General features: G+C 31.9%; 1 protein-coding gene across 1 annotated transcript; it reads left to right on the plus strand.

The window, feature by feature from the left end:
• LOC127736457 (chromatin assembly factor 1 subunit B-like) lies at positions 1-19,110 on the plus strand. The gene is made up of 13 exons (XM_052247003.1): positions 1-175; positions 4,652-4,774; positions 5,662-5,767; positions 6,237-6,263; positions 8,130-8,241; positions 9,289-9,392; positions 9,839-9,935; positions 12,433-12,705; positions 13,119-13,225; positions 14,049-14,103; positions 15,663-15,788; positions 16,653-16,806; positions 18,733-19,110. The coding sequence occupies exons 2-13, from the start codon at positions 4,652-4,654 to the stop codon at positions 19,027-19,029; spliced, it is 1,581 nt and encodes a 526-aa protein (XP_052102963.1). The 5' UTR covers positions 1-175; the 3' UTR covers positions 19,030-19,110.
• Positions 19,111-20,403: the final 1,293 nt, after the last annotated feature.

Consider the following 20,403-nt stretch of genomic DNA (forward strand, 5'->3'; position numbering starts at 1 on the left):
AAATTTATAAAGCTGTGTACCACAAAGAAGTAAATAAAAACACAAGAAGGTGCCTTTACAGAGACCAAAGCAAACTTTTTAATACAAAGAACACTAAAAATTACCTTAATCATTAAGAAAAAATGTCTAAACTCTAGAAAGGCAATAAAAATATTGAAAGATCTAATATTATACAGTAAGTTACATGTAATGTAAATCTCAACAAGTCAACTAAAAATTATGTTAATATCAATAATAATTGCTGAAAATTTAATATGCTTTCTAAAGCAGCATTTATGTTAAAATGGTCAATTTGGGTCTATACCATAAATGGCTATGATGTAGAAAATGCTTCAACAACACGGTGTTTTAACTTCTTGTTGGTTTTCCTTTATTTGGGATTTTTCTTGAAGGGTCATCAAATGATCCAGAAATGTCATGCAATTTCCCACAAATTTGTATCTGATTACACTGATAAGGAACATACATTTTCCTGCAAATTTGTCTGTTTACTGCATATATAGTACATGTAGTACTTAGCACTGCAGCTAAAATTGTGTCAAAATATCACTTCATTGGCTTGTACATGTATTAAACTTGATTCATATTTTAGCAAAATGCCTTATGAACAGTTCTTTTTGTATTAACCTCCAGAAAATAAAATTATACCGGGACAACTTAAAAAATGGTCTCTATCCAGTCAGGGGTACTACTTAAACAAGTGATTTCAGAATCACTCCCTCGAGTGATTTTGGCTGTGAAATATTAAAAATTTTCACACAGACTTTTTAAAATCACTGAAACAAGTAATTTTAGAAGTTAAAATGTAATCACTTTAATAAGTGTTTGTAACATTTTCTTGATATTTTTCCCACGAGCTTGATATTTTTGTTGGTAAAAAGACAACAATTCCATTGAAAAAACATCTATGTATATGCAGAAATTGTCTTGCTTGATAAGCCTGACACTTTTACAGTTTTTTTAAAATATGCAAAAACTGGAATAGTTTGTAGATCAGGTCATAACCTTGAAGTAGATCATTCTAACTCTAAAGAAAACCAATCAGGTTACCTAATATTGTTGATCTTTGTCTGATAGTAAGAGTAGTTAATGAATTTTTGATTACAGAAAAATTCCCAAGGGTACTTTTAAAAGCTTTAGCGCACTAACTTACTACCCAAGCGCACTGGTGAAATTAATATACAAAAAAAAAAGGGATAATTGATTTATGTAGGAAAATTATAGAAAAGATTGTGAAAATATGGAAAATCAATGAAATTAGCATTTGAAGATCAAAGAAAACACTAAAATCACTTAAATAGGTGATAACTGAATTTATCAAATCACTGAAATAAGTGATGATGAAATCACTTGTTTAAGTAGCACCCCTGACTGCTATCAGAACTTAGTTAACTGTAACATGCTTGTACAAATTCTGATGGACTGTACATGTACTCACAAAAGCATTAACTATAGATTCCATATGAAACATCAACAATACATAGATCTAGAAAACCTCACACGACTGTTCTGCTACGACATGCATACCAGTAGAATGAGGCAGATGGCAGGGTAGGGGCGAGGGTGTAATGACAGTTTATGTAGAAGCATATTATTTATTAAAAAATAACAACCATCCGTATGGCTATTTACCTACATGTATCGTTTATTTGGCCATTTTACAGCATAGTGCTTTTTCTCTTTTCCTGCATATTAACCGCATAGTGCTTTAGTGTACCTAAATTTTAAATATATCTACATATTCTGCAGATGAACGCATATATCAAATATTAACAGTATGTCCAAAATATAAGACATTAACATTTAGTGCTTACCTATAGACTGCTATAAAGCTAATGTATATATTCGCACACCTAGCATAAATTAGCAACTAGTATTTTAAGCATGGAGCAGTGAAGATGATCACATCCATCTTAATCGTAACTTCACTGTAATGTACAATGTATATAATATGTAAATAACAACACAGTATTTGTGCAGCACGCTTTTACCGTTACCGTTACAGGGCTCACTCTAGCAGGCGACTGGGGCGATAAAGTCACTTTCCCCTCCGTCACTTCGCTTTGCCCGACCGTCAAAAGGGAAATCTAGTCGCCCTGTTGTTCACCATACTCGCTTTCAGTCACTTTCGTCATCGGACATTTTCAATTTTTCCCAAGTCGATGAAACATCAATCTTTTATTGATAATTAAAGAAATTCAGACATAAATGATTCATTTTCTGAAGAAAAGAGGTTTAAGCATTGACTTTACGGTGTGTAGCAGGTTATTTAATAAAAAGACAACTTTTTATCACTTCATGCACTTCCAGTACTTGTTACTCCAGACAGACGAGAGCGTACAACAATTTAACTTTCGGCGGCAAAATAAGTTTGTTACTTCATTTGAACGTGATAAAAGTTGCCTTCAGTAAATGTTTAATCCATTTATTGCATTAAAAACGTCATATTCCTTTCCAAATAGCTTGTCAAACATCGTTTATTTTTGTAAATTTTCTTCGTCCGCCATTAACTGTTTACTATCTACGGATCGGAAACGGACCAGCTATGACTGAAATCCGTATTTTTACAATAATAACTATGGACGCATAAATGGAACAGCTGACAGAAGAATATTGATCCCAAAAGGAAAAATTACGCATTCCACACGCACTAACAGACTTTTGGTTAGATCTGCTTGATTAATGTATATAATTCCATACATATGGATTGTTTCAAAATATTGATTAAAGTTGCATAACTCTGTGACTATAATACTATTATATCAATATATTATGGTCCAGCTTAACTTTGTATATCTTTTGATGAGAAACACTGAATTTCATAAACATGATAAACAAGATTGTGTTTTAATTGAATTGTAATTGATATATTATAATTTCTTTACCTTTTTGACATAAAAAAAAATATTTTTTTAGTGCTAGATTATTTAGTTGGTAGTTTCTCACAAGAACCTAAACTTAAACAACTTTGAATTTGAACTGTTACTTTAATTGTATACTCAGATATGAATTGAACAATATAAAAAAACATAATTTACATATGACCCTTTGTACGATAGGTAGTAAAAACCAAACATTGTAGCGCAGCACGTGAAGGAGCACTTCTCTTTCAAATCTCACCACTTCTCCCTATCAGTTTCAAAAAGAGAAGTCACTTCTCCCTATGATTCTGAAGTGGTGTGAGCCCTGCCGTTATATATATATATGCAGGAATTGGTGGATTAGTGGCACATTCCTTTGTGTGTAATATGAGTTTTTAGTGGGTGCGGGTGTATATTTGTATATAGCCCATTAGCCATCCTACTATGTAGGAGTGCCCCGATCTAGAACGGCGATTCATACCTGTAGAAAGAAAGAAAGAAATTAACTGTACATGCTTTTTTTACCATTTTGTGTTGCTCATTATCTGGTCTTACAAAGAAGTTACTGACAAACTTTGGTAATGTTCTAATCTCTGAATGACATCTGATGAAGTTGAACAGACCTTGCATTCTTTCAAATGTCATTCAGACCACAATGGTCAACTTTGCATTCTTTAATAAAGATTGGCAAAAGACGTGATATGGCTATCATTGAGTTTGTCAAACGGCCGTAGAATTTAAATATATGCTTTTCTGCTTAGGCCTGGCAAAAACTTCTTTCAAGTGATAATTTGTCTACCATGATCATACCTTTTATAAATCTGACAAGCAGGCAGACAAATCAACTCTAAAGTATCAAACAAACTTCAAATCTTGTATGTTTGCCAGACCTCTAATAATCAGGAGATTAAAGCATGATAACTTGAATGACCAATTTTGATTGGCTAATTGTTGTTGATTACAATTGTTTCCCTATTGATTTGGAAAGTTAATAAATCTGGAACCAACAAAATGTTTGTGTAGATTTTCACAAAATCATGAACCACATTACTAGGACTATTTTTACGATCAGAACAAGGAGTCAAATTTGTGTATTGCACTTCTAAATGGTGAATGATGGCAGCAAGTAGATAAATTAGAGTTGTCTGGTTTCAGCTAAACATTAGTTCCTTTATTCATGTTATGGTTTTATCTGCTCTTCAACGTTTGTATGATTTTGGATTTTCAAATATTTTGGCCTTGAGCATCACTGAAAAGACATTAATTATTGAAATGTGCATCTGGTGCAGTAAAATTGGTACTGTAAATTTTATGGCATGTGAGACTTTCTGATGTATTCTTGTGACTAGTAAGTCACTAGTTTGTGAAAATCAGATCTCAAACTCAGTTCTTCAATATTGCTAAGCCTCTGTACGGCAGTGAATTATCTTTTGTCATGTTTATATTATGCAATTTGGCACCTATTTTTCGTGGCATAAGGAAAAATTGTATTTTCGTGGATATTTGATTGCTTGGTTTTAAAAAGTCTGCAAACAAGCCTTCAGAAAATTTGTGGTTCACCGGAACCCATGAACATGATGAAATTAATAAAAATTGGTATCCAACAAATAATAATGAATCCGCAGTATTTTTTATCAATAATTGAATTTTATCAGAATTTTTACAGGTTTGGAATATTAAATTAAATGGGTTATAGCAACTCATTTTATATCTATCATGTATAAATTCACTATAATTGACAAATGATTGATAGCTAATTAAATAAAACAAGTTATAATGTTGTTTTTCAGATGAAAGTAACAACTCCAGAAATATCTTGGCATGAAAGAGATCCAATATATAGTGTAGATTTCCAACCTGGTAATAGAAAAGTCAAAAGAATTGCTACAACTGGTGTAGACAAGTTTATACGTGTAGGTATATTAAAGTAAATGACTGAATCATAAACATGAGACCAGTACTTTGGTTAATTAAGAAGTCATGGCATGCATTCATTATTTTTAAAGAATGGACAAAAATGCAAGATTATTTATTGCAATTTCAGGAAATTATGCATAGAAATATATGTATCAGATATCAGAATGCAAGCTCTTATTATTGCGATACATAATTTCTACCAAACATGCGCTAAATACCAGATACATGTACTGACTATAATTCAGAACTGGTTACTGGGAAAACAGTCAATTTTTTTCCTGATTTTACTGAGTGATGAGTTGTAGCATGTGAGCACTTTTGAATCTGTCAGATAACTTCTTCCTGTTTGCCAATACACACGATACATTGAATTTTCAATATGTTAAATGAACTTAAATTTTTTTTGTCACTCATTTCACCAATACAACAGAACAAAATGACTTTACAAAGCTGCTCAACAGTAATAAATTGTAATGTGTGTGTGCTTTTGGGATCTGTCAGACACCTACTCCCAGTTTTCCAATACTTTGAAGTATGAGTATGGGTATGCTAAACGAGACAACACATACATTTTGGTTATATATAATTATACCCCCGCTTTAAAAAAATGGGGGTAAACTGTTTTACCTCTGTCTGTCCATCCATCCGTCCGTCCCATGAATATTTTGTCATGGCATCTTTCTCAGGAACTACATTACAAGGATTTCTGAAATTTGGTTTCAGGGTTTATATGAGTCAGCTATACCGTGTGATGCGTTTTCAGATTCATCACTCAACAACTTCCTGTTTACCTTATACTTGTAGCGGGGCGGGGGTATCATTAGTGAGCAGTAGCTCACAGATTCACTTGTTGCATCCTCAATTGGATTTTTTTTTCCAACAGATATGGGAAATAAAAGTTGGTGGTGATGGTAAAGGGACAGTTGAATTTATATCTAACTTGAAAAGACACACAAAATCTGTCAATGTCTGCAGATTTTCTCCTGACGGTAAGACTTTTACATCTATTTCAGTAATTTTTTCATCCTTTTGTTAGAGATAAGAGATTGACAGAAATGTATCATATAACAACAGTATGTACATAGTAATTGTATTGATAAGCTACATGAAATAAAACAAGAATAATAACTTAAATGCCAAGTAATGTGGTATTTTTAGAATACAAATTATGAAGAATGTTAAGATTTGGGTTGACCAAAATTTTTCTGTTCATATCTCTGTAAACCTATCTGGAGGTACTATTCTCCAAATTTTTTTTGAAGAGTCTATCCTGAAATTTGAACTAAAGGAGTTTTACTATATTTCTATAATCTTCTTATAATATTGTTAAAATCCCAAGCCTGTAACTTACAAATCTTCATTTACTGGCTTTGAAGTCTGTCACAAATATCATGAATATGTAATGATATTTACTTAATAAATATGCTTATTAGGTAATATTAATTTGTTCTGTTACAGGAGAAGTGCTGGCCACAGCAGGAGATGGTAGGTAGATTTTAACAGTACATATATTCTACCGTTATTAGTAGTAAAAGTAATACATTTGAGCAAAAGAAAGTTAACAATATATGCCAATTCTCATTGATTCATAGTTGTTCCTCAGAAATAAACCCAAGCAAATTATGAGCAAATTATGATTTTGTATTGATTTTTGAAACTAGATTTTATGATACTATAGAAAAACTAAAATATTGTCATCAAAGGAACATATTATATATAATCATTCTCAAAACTATTTTTAGTCATGCACTGTGTCTTTTCTTCTTATTTTTACATACTGGATTTCTAAGTTACATGTATATTTGTCCATACTTGTTTCTTCTGTATCATTGAATTTACTTTCTATGCCTTTGATTTATTTTAACTGAAATTTTACATGTTCTATAAGGTCCTCAATGCTCTTCAACTTCGTACTTTATTTGGCCTTTTTAACTTTTTTGATTTGAGCATCACTGATGAATCTTTTGAAAATGAAACGCGCATCTGGCATACAAAATTTTAATCCTGGTATCTGTGATGAGTTTATCTACAGAAAAGCTACTGTCCATTATGCTTTTTATAATTCAATGATTTATATGATCAATCAAAAACATATTCCTTGAGTTATAGTACAAACAAGATGATTTAGAGAATTATCTCTCTTTGTGGTTATTTTTCAGAAAAGGAGTGATGTCAGACGACACTAAAGGAATTTTATTTTAACAGGACATTCGGTCTGGTAAACAACCTAGCTTTACCAGACCGATTGAAATTTTACCAGACCAATTTTTTTTTACATCTAATTGTATATTATCTGACAAAATACAAAAAACTTATGACTTGTTGTGCCCTACTCCTCTCCAAAAATGCACAAAAACAAAATCATGTGACAAACGTGTAAAAGTGATGAAAGTTGTGCACAATTGCTTGAATGCATTTCAGTGATAAAAAAAAGTAATGTCACACTTTATTGGATTTTGACATGAAATATATTTGTGAACTAAAAATAATTTAGAGTTTCTGTAGGAAATATTTCCTCTTTCCCCTTTCTTTTTCATATATCTTTTGGTTTTCAATTCTAGTGTTTATATTTCATAGCTGTATTTTGTGACCTGTTTGGTTTTTTTTTTTTAATTTATTTATTGTATTTGATCTGCAAACCCGGAATTAGCCTTATCTGTTCCCGGAATCTGATCCATTATTGTCTAGATTTCCGGTTGATGGCAGTCATTGTTGTTTTTGTCAGTCAGATATGTTTTTACTCAGATTTACACATTACTTGTTGGCGATTTTCGGCATAAAGCTAGCGGTTGAACAAAATAAACATCGCTGTCATGAATAATAAAGATGAAAATGAACTTTGAGATCGTTTGGGAATTTTGCTAGAATGCTAGAAAAATCCATGAAAAAAAACCACCAGACATTTGGACTGGAATTCAACAAAATTTTACCAGACCGATCCATAATTCACCGGATTGGTCCGACGGTCCGACGAATTTCGTGTAGTCTGTGATGTGTGGTGTGGTGACCCCTGTAATATACTACTGCAACAGTTTTTCCGCACAACTTCTATGAAACCACACAACAGAATTTCATGAAAAATTTAGTAAATGCGGACATATAATGTAGATGTGCATATCCACAAGAAATTTTTTATCAGTTGACTTTTGTAGGAGTTTTTGAACTTAAGAATCTGCGACTCTTTTCACAAAAAATCTTACGATTAAAATTGATCGTAAGTTATACTGAAATGTGCATGACTTACGAGTATTTTTACTCTTAAGATTTTATGTGAAAAGAGTTGCTGGTGAGATATTTATGTCAATACTCTGATAATGCCTATTAACATATTATTTGATCCTTATTTTTCAGACAGTGTAATTGTGTTTTGGAAGTTAAGTGACACCCCTGTACCACAAAATAATATTTTTAATGAAGATGAAGAAGATAACAAAGAGAATTGGACAGCATACAAAATGTTAAGGTATTAACAGTTTGTTAGACAGACAAGGCAAACAAAAATATAGACCTTTTTCCTACCTCTTGACAGACCCTAAGTTTGATCACCACCCTAAAAGATTTATTGACTATTCAAAGGGGTCTCATTGGAGGGGTCTGAACCTGGATCCTGCTTATTGTTTTGTCAGAATCCTGTATCCCGCTTATCATTGCAATAATAGCGCTTGTAATTTCACGTGTCCTGCCCGACTTCGTTTCCTGTTTTCAGGCAAAATAATTTGACTTTCACACATCACGCTAAGACTCCAATGAGACCCACTTCAAAAAAATATTCAAGAAATAATGTTTTGTGATGTTTGAGAATGCTACAAATTCTATTTCTTTGGAATTTTTCAGGCATGCTTGTAATAAGATTGACCAAAATCAAGTGAAAAAGTTGTCAAAATATTAAAATTTTTAGATATGTATCATTGTGCATGTGTGAAATACTGAATGTGTTGTGTAAAATGGGATCAGACTTGGGAGAAAATATCTAACTTTTTCTTGAGTTTTGTCAATATGCCAAAAAATTCTGACCAACCCTTTATTTTAAGGCTGCAGGCAAAAATAAAAAAAAGAATAGCTTGAGGTGTAAAGGTATAGAAGTCAATTTGTTTTGGTATCGGACTTCATATTGGTAAGCTATTTCATATCTATTTATCTACTTCCTGTTTGTCAAATACATATCAATGTATATGTTTTAAACATTGAACACTTGTCAGGTGAGCTCAACTCCAATCTTATTTGACTGGGATTGTCAGTTTTCCTACTAAAGGTCAATGGTTCTCTCCAGGCACTCTGGCTTCCTCCAACTATAAAAACTTGTATCAACTTCAAATCGTGGCTTCTTGATATTTGGTTTATTATTGGTATTAAAAGTGTACTGTGTGCTTTATATTTTGCACTTTCAGTCATGGTTCATTTACTTTCAATGTTTTGCATAGTTTAAATGTTTAAATATTCCCACTACAAGCAGATTATATAGCATATCTGTCAGAAATTTGAGGGCTGTGTCTCTGTGTTTTTATTTCAGAGGTCACTTAGAAGATGTTTATGATTTGTGCTGGTCAGCTGATGGAAAAAGAATGATCTCTGGTTCTGTTGATAATACAGCTATAGTGTGGGACATAGTTAAAGGTAGGTAGACATACAATGCTAATACTATAATATAGGGGGGAAATTGTGTAAAAGTTTAAATTTAAAATGTTATATGAGAAAGTTCGGCAAAGATTTTACATTTTTTTACAATTTCTGCATATGTTCATTAAATGGGAAAAAAACATTTCCTCAGTTTGCACAACTTAAATAACTAACCACTGTAACAGTTTATTATCATACATGCATGGTTTTCGTAAAGCACACTGAAGAAGAACCACTTATTTCAGAAAGAGATGAATTGTAAGTGTTGAAAAGTACTTTGGTCTTGCACCCGCTGCCTATCAAAAGATGTTATTGCACTGTGATACGTTTGTTCTTTTGAATGTAAAAATGTTCTCCAACCATTCCATATCTCAAATTTCCACATTCACAAATTTTTTTCCTTCAAAGTTTAAATATATATATTTTACATGTTTTACTTCCAGGTGAAAAGTTGGGATTGTTTAATGATCATAAAAGTTTTGTACAAGGAGTAGCATTTGATCCTTCAAATGAATATGTTGCTACACTAAGTACAGATAGGTAAGGTAAAAGTAAAGAAATTATGCAGAACTTTAATTGTCAAACACTCAAGTGACCATCAAAATCTGTTCTTATTTCAGGGTTGTTCTACCGGGGTAATTTTAAGTATACTGGCTTATGTCTGTCAGTTTCAGATAAAATTTTGGTTGCATTTTTCTTGAGAAATACAAATCAGAGCTCCCTAAAATTTGATATCAAGCTTCATGTAATACATTTTTACATCAATTATCAACTTTCTGTTTAAACATACTTCTTAGCAGAGGTGGTATTTCTAAGCAAGTTCAACTTGCTTGTACTACCATTTTTGTACAAGGACTTAAAATGTTTTCTAAAATCTGTGGTGTTCTGGGTGTTCTAGAAATTCTTGAAGTGCAAAATTACTGTCATGGAGATTTAAAATGTTTGTCATTGATATATAGATATATTTTGCATGCACACGTACAAAAATTGCGGTTTTTATCCAATGCAATCATAGGTTTGAACCTTGTTTTCAATTTAGACTTGGATATATTTATATATATATATTGTAGTTTGTATATAACCTATTCATTTTTCAAATGAAACAATTAAATTAAGGCTCACATATTAACATGCGAGACATTGCTAATTTTCCTAAAAAATGGATGATGAACATGATGAATGAATTTGATGCCAGTGGCAAATATAACGCATATTTGGATGAGAACATGGTAATGTCATATAAATTTGAACCTTGATTTGTACTAGACTAGGAAGACATTTCACCGTACCCAGACACATTAGATTGAAAATTGAACTGTCATTATTACAATAACACTTTCAGTATTACTCAAGAAATTTATTAGATAATGCTTAATTTCTTTAATTTAGCTTTAAATAAACTCATCATAGATACCCGGATTAAAATTTTGTATGCCAGACGCGTGTCATCAGTGACGCTTATATCAAAAAAGTTTAAAAGGTTAAATAAAGTACGAAGTTAAAGAGCATTGAGGTCCCAAAATTCCAAAATGTTTTGCCAAATAAAGCTTAGGTAATCTATTCTGGGGTAGCAATTCCTAAGTATTTGAAAAATATCAAAGTTTTGTAAACAGTTAGTTTATGATTATGATTATGATCATATCAATGATAATTCTAAGGTAATATCCTGTGTTTAAATTTTTGTCACTTTATTTCATAAATTTAAATTCATAATTTCATGTATGCATTTATTATTGTGCATCTGTCATAAACAACAGTAATGATGATTGGTTCATGGGAGTTGTTTGCATACTAGATATTTTAATAGTGATTTTCAATTTCTAAAATCGTAAATATATCCTTTAACAGTTTGACAATACAGTGTTGATCCTATTATTATATGTGCTTGAAGTGAGGGTTATTGTTAATTGACATACTGCAAAGCAAACCTTTTGATGGATGATGAGAATTAAGAAAAAAAGTATTGGAATATTTTTAAAATAATAAATTTTTTATACAAGTTTGGTTTAATGTCCTCAATCAACAATTTCCCATGGGGCTGATCCAGGATTTTTGAAAGGGAGGCGTTATTCCTTAAAATGGATTATATTCAGTAAAAAAAAAATATAAACATGAAAAACATGATATAATAAAAATAATTTGGCAATGTAAGGGGGGTGGTGGCAAAATGCCATTTAAGCAGTTTTTTCTTTTATATATATGCCCCCACCCCATTGGATCCACCACTGATCCCAAACAACAATGATACTGGAATTATTTAAATTTCGGAATGAAATTTTTAATTTGATTAAGTGTTATTCATAAGAAAAAATATGATATAGCTTTACAAGTTAAAGGATAAAGTTTAAAGTCGGGAGATTTTTCTTGCTTTTGAACAGTTTTTGTCATAACAGTTTTCTTTTCTGGACAATCGTTAAAAGATAAAGAGGAGACGTAAAACTTTGCCTCAAACACGTGTGTTGCAAAGTTGTATATAAATCCTTTAGGTGACATGTGACGCCATTTAACCACATCATTTCGTAAAATAAGACAATCAACACCTTTATTTATTAGTCCATTGTTGCCTACAGCTATAAAATGCAATCAGCTAATTATTGATTTTCTGTCAAAATCTTAACGAGTTCAATATGAATTCCGAGTATTGTCTGATCAGGTAAAGTCCGAGAGACCCAAAAAAGTAAACAAGATGGATGAAATGGAATCGTTATATTTCTTTCGCAAATTCTTTCACCAATAATGAATTTTAATCGGCACAATTTTTATTTTTTTGCAAAATGCGAAAAGGGCGACCGCCAATGGAAAACCCTGGTTGATTTGTACCGGTAGAAACAAAGTTGACAAAACCCAGTGTAAAACATCTAGGAATATCAATTCTTCAATTTAATAGTACATTCAATAACAAAGTGGACAAGTGAAACCTCTGTAATTAAGAACTACAGCAAAAGATAGTGTTAGGAATTGTTATTTTTTCTGTTGAAATAGATAAGATATACACTAAAAGCAGCTTCATGGTTGAATATTCTTTTTTTTTCTTCAGGTCTTTGAGAATTTTTAGTCTTAGTAATGATAAATGTTTACATACGGTTTCAAAGATGTCGTTACCTCAACCAGCAACACAGTCGTCAGACAGCCCATCAGAAAATAAGCCAAAGTCTTTCAAAATGTTCCACGATGATACAATGAGATCATTCTTTCGTCGTTTGACTTTCACACCAGATGGAGAAATTCTGATTGTTCCAGCTGGATGCTTGGAATGTGGTGACAAAATGATTAATTCTACATATATGTTTTCACGACAATTGCTTACCAAGTAAGTATGGACAATTTATAGGAAATCTGTAAATGCTGTATGTTTACAAAAAAAATTTTTTTAATAAGGTAATAATCAAAGAAGTTAGATTATGCAATTCACGTTTTAATTTTTCATTCACTCTTTTCAATTTTCACCAAAATTCAAGTTGTTGGAAATAAAATTGAACATACATATCAGTGCATTGGCATGAATAGTTTAATTACGAAAAGAAGCTGAAATGTATTGTTTGTGTGGAAGATTGCTAAGTAAGAAGAGCTTGATATTTTTCTAAGAAAGATAATCTCTTTAAGTTGTTAATTAAATTCTTTTTGCTATACATTAATATAGGACCCACAAATTTGGACCAGCATCACCAAATCGAGGCAATAGAAGTTCAGCGTACTGAAATGTATTTATTTGTTTTCTTTCAGACCTTCTGTATATTTACCTAGTCCAAATAAAGTAACTGTATGTGTGCGGTGTTGTCCGCAGAAATTTGAGTTGAAAAAGATAAGTCGACAAGAATCTGGATCAGAAGGTATTCATGTGTAGATTTCTCTTCTGTAGTTTGAAGATAGATAGTGACTTTGAGGTAATTAAGGGGTAAGGGAAAGAAATGAAATCTAGGAATAGGGTACTTTAGCAAAGTAAATGTATCGAATATCTGTTTATTTTTAACAGAAAACCTGATGAAGAATGAAGAAAATAATTTTCTAGAAGAGTAGTATTATCAGTTCCTAAAAAGTAAAAATATCGGCAATATAATTGGCCTCAAAAACTTATCAATGCCAATGGTCTGTTACTTCATTGTATTCAGGAGGTACTGTAAACCAACTAGTTTTCGCGTGCTATTTATTTTCGTGACTTTTGTGAGTAGAAAAATAACATAGATATAAATCTCGCGAACATTTAAAACTTGGATCTTTTCTATTCTAACTACATCAAGTGAGTTTGAAAATCATGAAATTAAATCGTCATGAAGTGGGCTAGAAAGGGCTAAACGTGAAAAAAAGTATTCACGAAAATAAGTTGGTTTACAGTATTTTAAATTATGCGATTTAATAACTCAATAACTACATGTATACAATATCTTGCAAATTCAGATTGAACCAATATGACATTCAGAAGGTTAAAAGTACTGCAGATTCCTTTTTCGTAACTCTGTGAGCAAATATTTATAGGCATGATGAGAATTCAGAATTTATGTTCTTTTTAATTGATATTTTATCAAGAACAATCGGTAACATCCTTTTTATTTTTCAGGGTTTTTTTTGTTGTATGAAATGACTATTTTTGAATTGAAAACATAATGAATGCTTATTGTTTGAAGTCAGTTGCTAATTCAATGATTTCCCTTTCAGATCAGACCAACAATAACAATTTGAAGGAATGGGAGAAATATTCAACAATGTTTAGGTAATTATGAGGTGTTAAATCTTTTTCAAGTCTAGGATGTTTAAAGCAATATAAATGCAGTAATTTAAGTGAAAATAATGCATTTGTAAATATAGTTCTTGGAAATTTAAATTTGTATCATTTACAGAACAAAATCACAAGTCTTTAAAGAAAATTTGTCTGGATGTAATTAACAAAATTTAAACATTTTATTTTACGGAATTATAGCAGAGTATAAGAATAAGTATTAAGAAATGTTCAGGAAATGCTTTGCAGATGAGTGAAATTTATTGTCCTGATACATTTTTGTCTCGCCTTGACAGAGTCAAAAAGAGAGACATAGGTATGCTGTTGTCGGCGCGGGGAGGGCGGCGTCAACAATGTATTAGTTTTTGATTAGGTCTAGTTCATGGTGAACCACTAGTGGTAGGTCAATGAAATTTGGTATGCAGTTGTATTAGCATTGGCACATCTCATTACCATGGAGATTATTTGGCCCCGCCCCCTGTCAAGGTCTATTGACTTTGAAACTTTGCTTAGTTTACATGTATTAGTTTGTGATTAGGTCAGTTTATGGGGAACCACTAGTGATAGGTCAATGGTATTTGGTATGCAGTTGTATAAGCATTGGCATATCTCATTTCCATGCAGATTATTTGGCCCTGCCCCCTCATTCATGGTCTATTGACTTTGAAACTTTTGCTTAGTTTTCATGTATTAGTTTGTGATTAGGTCAGTTTAAGATGAACCACTAATGTAAAGTCAATGATATTTGGTATGCAAATGAATTGGCATTTGCAAGTTTCATTTCCATGGAGATTATATAACCCCACCCCCTAATTATGGTTCATTGACTTTGAAACTTTTACATAGTTTACAAGTTAATGTTTGTGTTTAGGTTTGTTTAAAGGGAATGACTTACGAAAAGACAATGGTATAAATTTGGTTTGCAGTTGTATTAACATTGGCACATCTCATTTCCATGGAGATTGTTTAGCCCTGTACCTTCAGTCATGGTTCATTGACTTTAAATATTTGCATAACTTACATGTTAAAGTATTGCTATTTTAATTTCAACATTTGCATTATCAAAATAACAAATAGGCGAGACATATCTCTGTGTTAACAGTTTATTATAGAACTGGTACAAAAAGCACCTAATACATTGAAAATAAAATAATAAATCTACTCTGGTACTCTATTTTAAGAAGTGAAGTCCTATCTTCTATTGTCTTGAACTTAAATCATTTAAACATCAAAAGAACAACTTTGGTTTACAGTGGTTAACATTTTATTAATGGTTTTGTATTCACTTTACAGATGGAGGTTAGAAAAGTATTATTTTTAGATTAAGATAAAGGACGGGGTAGATCTAAGATAAGAACTAAATTAGATGTACAATTAGGTCCCATGTGGTAAAATGTGAACACAAGAATTCTATACCAAACTTTATACCTGAATTAAGCTACTAAAGTTTCAACTATATCTGGGATAGACGAGAGATGTTTATGAAGAAGTCAATTAAGTTGTGGTTGACTCATTTATAGTTTCTGGAATCAATATGTGTTTTTTATTGTCAGTTTACCGTACAGAACAGTGTTTGCTGTAGGAACAGAGGACTCAGTATTGTTCTATGATACACAACAACAGATGCCATTTGCTCATGTGACTAATATACACTATCATCAAATTAGTGATTTGGCATGGTAAGATAATTTAATATTTGTATCCTCTAAACTTCTAATTAGAGTTTAAAGAAACTCATCAGATATCCTCAAAACTTCTAATCAGATCTTACTGAAAATTCTCAGAATCTTCACCTTATGATGAAATTGTGCACCTATTATTTTTTTTTTTACTCAAATTTTTATTGAGGTTTCCCTTAGCTAATTATGGACTTATCCATTGCTTTTTCTTTCAAATACATTTTTGTATTGTGACTCCTTTTAACTCACTATTAGAATTTATTGAAACTTTCTCAGAATCTCAACCATATTATAGCATTGTACACCTAATTGCTTTGTTTGAATTGTTTTTGGGTTTTCCATAAGCAAATTAAAGACTTGCTCATGTTGGGAAGGGGTATCAACATACAAATTTGGGTACAGATGTCTGGCTGGAGTTTGAAAACCATCCTCGTTCATATATTGATTTATACAAAAATCCCTACCCATTCATATATTTCAAATGAAACAACCCAATTATATATATTTCCCAGCTATCATGATCTTATTTTTTATGACCCTTTGACATATAAATGTTTACCCATTAGTATATTACCTCCGTGAAATAGCACCCCATCAATGTAATAAGACTTTCCAAAAAAGTTACAAATACCAGCAGCACATCTGTGTATATTTTTATATAAGAAAAGATACCCCCCACCTGTGGACTTGCCATTTTGGGACTGGGGTTTTATTTTGTGAGCTTTGCTTGCAGTTCCTCCAGTTTTGTGCAGTGAAAGATCCTGATATTGCCTTGTGAGTAGTTCTAGAGATACATTTTGTGAAATTAAAGGCCGTCTAATGAACAGCTTCTCATTTCTTCAGATGATTTTTCTACCATTTCAGGTCTCCAGATGGACAGTTTCTCATTGTGAGTTCTACAGATGGATATTGTACCATAGTAACATTTGACAAAGAAGAACTTGGTGTCCCATATATTGAACCTGTTAAAGAAATTGAGAAATCAAGTAGTCCTTCAGCATCCTCTGTTAGTTCTAAGGTATTTATTTTTTATGTTTTAAACTGAATATATGTTAAAATGTCTTTATTATAAAATTATTAAATTAAACATATTATTCTCTTAGCAGACCTGCCAACTATCCCGATTTTGGCGGTATTATCCCGATTTTCATGCCTCAACCCGAATCCCGATATCGGGTTCCTAAAACAAGCAAAAAACCCGATTTTCATAAATTCTACCCGAGAAAATTTTATTCTTACCGATTTCCGGTAATGGAGGACAACATAGAGATATTATCCAATCAAATTCATCGTAGTATCTGATATTCGGGTCATGTTGATTTACCTGAGGATTATCGATCTGTTTTGACACTTAGTATTATGTAAACATATACACGTGCCTCAATAAAATCAATGATTTGTCAAAGTTTTATGGGTCTTAATTGGTAATAAAATTATTGATCTTTGTTATTTATACCGATCAGCTTGGGAGTTACATAATTAACTGTTTTAATTTTTTTACTTATCATTTAATTGAGATTAATTATATTATAATCAAGTTAACTAGTTAAAAAAATTCTTTAATCAGGTGAACATAGTTAATAATTATCTTAATTATAACTGATCAAAGGAATTTTGCAAATTAAACGTAAAGGCTTGGATGCTGTTTGCACATTGAGACAATTGTTATAAAAGGATATGAAAAATGGAATTGAATCATAACAGTTCAAACTATCACAATGGTTGCTACTCCACCCAGCAAGAAGAAACGTTTGCCATGCCGTTTTCTTGAAAAATGGCAGAATGACCTGAATCAATTTATTTTAAATAGATACAGTGAAAATACAAATAAAACACTGAAATAAAACAAATATAACACTGAAATAAAACAAATAAAACAAATAAAACAAATGAACCAAATGAAAGAAACATCTTTACACAGAATGATACACACAGCATCAAAACAATCTCAAGAGTTCAAGAAACAAACCAAAATTGATCCTAAATATACATGAAATACTTTCTACTGGACATTATAAAAAAAAAACAGTCACAAGATGAAGCGATACATTTGAATTTTTTTCCCCGGGGAAAATCCCCCATGGAGGTTTTCAAAAGTTGGCAGGTCTGTTCTCTTAGTCTCAGTTTAACTATCACTTTGAGACAAAAGGAAAATGAAGAATTAACAGTAACACATAATTTTGATATTTTTTTACAAATTGATCCTCGTGATCCAAACAAAACAAATCACAGATGAAATCTTTAGCCATTTCTGACATGAACACTATATGAAGTAGAAATACCATTATGTTGGTATGAAGTAAAGTCCAGTATGATGCAAACAAAATTCTCAGTACATTGATGGAGAATATGAAATATCAAACATATATGCTTGCAGTTTCAATCTTCATCTTGTGAAGAGTCTAAAAACAATTAATGTAGACCTTTTCATTTATTCACATATTCTCTGCATCATATGGGAGCGGTTTTCCTGTACTTTTTAACTTGACAGTGTAAACTATCTGATGTGATAGCTGAAATTGCATTATTCAAAGACATCATTGTGTTTAGGGGCCAGCTGAAATCCGCCTCCGAGTTAGGGATTTACTCGCTGTCTTGAAGACCTATTGGTGGCCTTGGGTTGTTTTCTAATCTCTTGTCCGGTTGTTGTTTCTTTGACACATTCCTCATTTCCATTCTCAATTTTATTATTGAGTCAGTCTGGGTAAATGTTTCTGAAGTCAAGTCCTTTATTTATAGTCAACACAAATGAGGATGATGAATATGGAAATAATTTGAGCCTTCAAGTAATGGCAGTATGTCTCAGTTCTTTCAATTCAATACATTAGTAGAGTGAAAGTTAAAGTATATAACAAGCATAAGATAATGATGACTTTTAATAGATTTGTTAAACTTTTTTTTGTCTTGTCTTTGATAAAGTTACTGATTTCTTTTTCTTTTTTAGAGTGAGGAACCAGTTGTCATGGATATTGACAGCGAAGATTTAAAACTGGTCTTGGAAACAAGCACAGATGATGTTCAGTTGGCTGCAAGTCCTGTTACTAAGGGAACAAAAACTGACCAATCAGATAGACCAGCAAGTGAAAATGGTGAAAAAAATCAATCAACAGAGGCAGACAAAAATAGTGCAAATAAGAAAACTCCTGCAGCTCCATCTACAGGACTTACAATAAAATCGGCATCAGGAAACCAGAAATCTAGACGTATTCAGTTAATAACATTGTCCTCAAATAAATCTTAGTAAAATCATGTACGGTAGAATGTCACTTTAATGTATTTATATCTATGAAATAAAAATGTATGTATATTTTTATTATTTTAATTTAGTACTTAATCAAATTATAGTTTCTATTTGACATTTTTAGTTCACTTGTGTTCGAGGCTTTGGACTATAAATTAGTTTATTTTCACAAAAAGAGTTGGGTTGAGTATTAACTTACAGTAGGATTGTTTGTGATTGCATCTTGTCCTTTTATCAAAGGGACCTCGATGGCCGAGTGTTATAAGTAGTTCATCTACATTTATAACTAGCCTGTCAACACTGGGAAAGTGAGTTTGAATCCCTGCTCCTGACAATGTACATACACCTCTCATGTTATTGACTAGGAGTGCTAGGTTCTCTCTGGGTACTCCAGCTTTTTTCAGCAATATAAAACTGGCCGACAATGATATAGATGTGTGCTGAAAGTGGTCTTAAACCTCAACAGTCAATTAAGTTTAGAATCAAAATAAAAAAAAATTTACAATGCATCAAGTAATTCTGTTAACGGTTGCAGGAGAGTCCTTATATCATTTCATCTATAAATAAAATTAAAAGTAAGCAAAAAGGTTGTAATGATCTACTTGCTTTTTTATACAACAAAAATGTTGGTAGGAAAGAGAGTGAAACTGTAGATTATATACTTACTAGTACTTTATATCTACATTTGGGAAGTCTTGATTTGTTTTGGTTTTATTGTCTCGTCTGGGACGAAAGTCTCGGAAGGGGAGAAACGGTTGTTGCTTTTCCAGCATTGTTGGCGGAGTCAACAATTGTTAAGTTTTCTGCTTAAGTAAGTTTGAAAGGAACTACTTGTGATTGATCAATGATGTTTTCAAGAAAGTTGCATTACTATCAGTACATATCAGGCTGACGACTATTAGAAGGCCCCATCTCCTTTTGTCAGGATCCAGTGACTGAATTAATAACCCATTCTCAATGTTAAGTTTTCTCCTTAAGTAAGTTTGATAGGAACTACTTATGATAGACATTGATATATTCTATAAAGTTGCATAACTATCAGTACATATAAGGCTGGCGACTATTTCAAGGCCCCGACTTCTTTTGTCAGGGTCCAGTGACTGAATTAATAACCAATTCTCAATGTTAAGTTTTCTCCTTAAGTATGTTTGATAGGAACTACTTATGATAGACATTGATATATTCTATAAAGTTGCATAACTATCAGTACATCTCAAGTTGTGTACCATTTCCAGACCCTGCTGCCTTGTTCATCGTACAGCGATATTGAATTAAATAGCAATGTTGCTGTCCATCAGACTGTCTTTTTCTGAATTTTCTGAAGGTCATATTTCTGTGTCAACAGTTTGTTGTTGTTTAGGACAAATGGATGCA

The sequence above is a fragment of the Mytilus californianus genome, unplaced genomic scaffold, assembly GCF_021869535.1.
Source record: "Mytilus californianus isolate M0D057914Y unplaced genomic scaffold, xbMytCali1.0.p SCAF_31, whole genome shotgun sequence".
Lineage (NCBI taxonomy): Eukaryota > Metazoa > Mollusca > Bivalvia > Mytilida > Mytilidae > Mytilus > Mytilus californianus.

Excerpts from the sequence above, each read along its gene's own strand:
- LOC127736457 (XM_052247003.1), top strand. The coding sequence starts at position 4,652 with ATGAAAGTAACAACTCCAGAAATATCTTGGCATGAAAGAGATCCAATA. Across the intron at positions 4,775-5,661 it reads GTGTAGACAAGTTTATACGT|ATATGGGAAATAAAAGTTGG; the intron begins GTAGGTATATTA and ends TTTTTCCAACAG. Across the intron at positions 15,789-16,652 it reads CAAATTAGTGATTTGGCATG|GTCTCCAGATGGACAGTTTC; the intron begins GTAAGATAATTT and ends CTACCATTTCAG.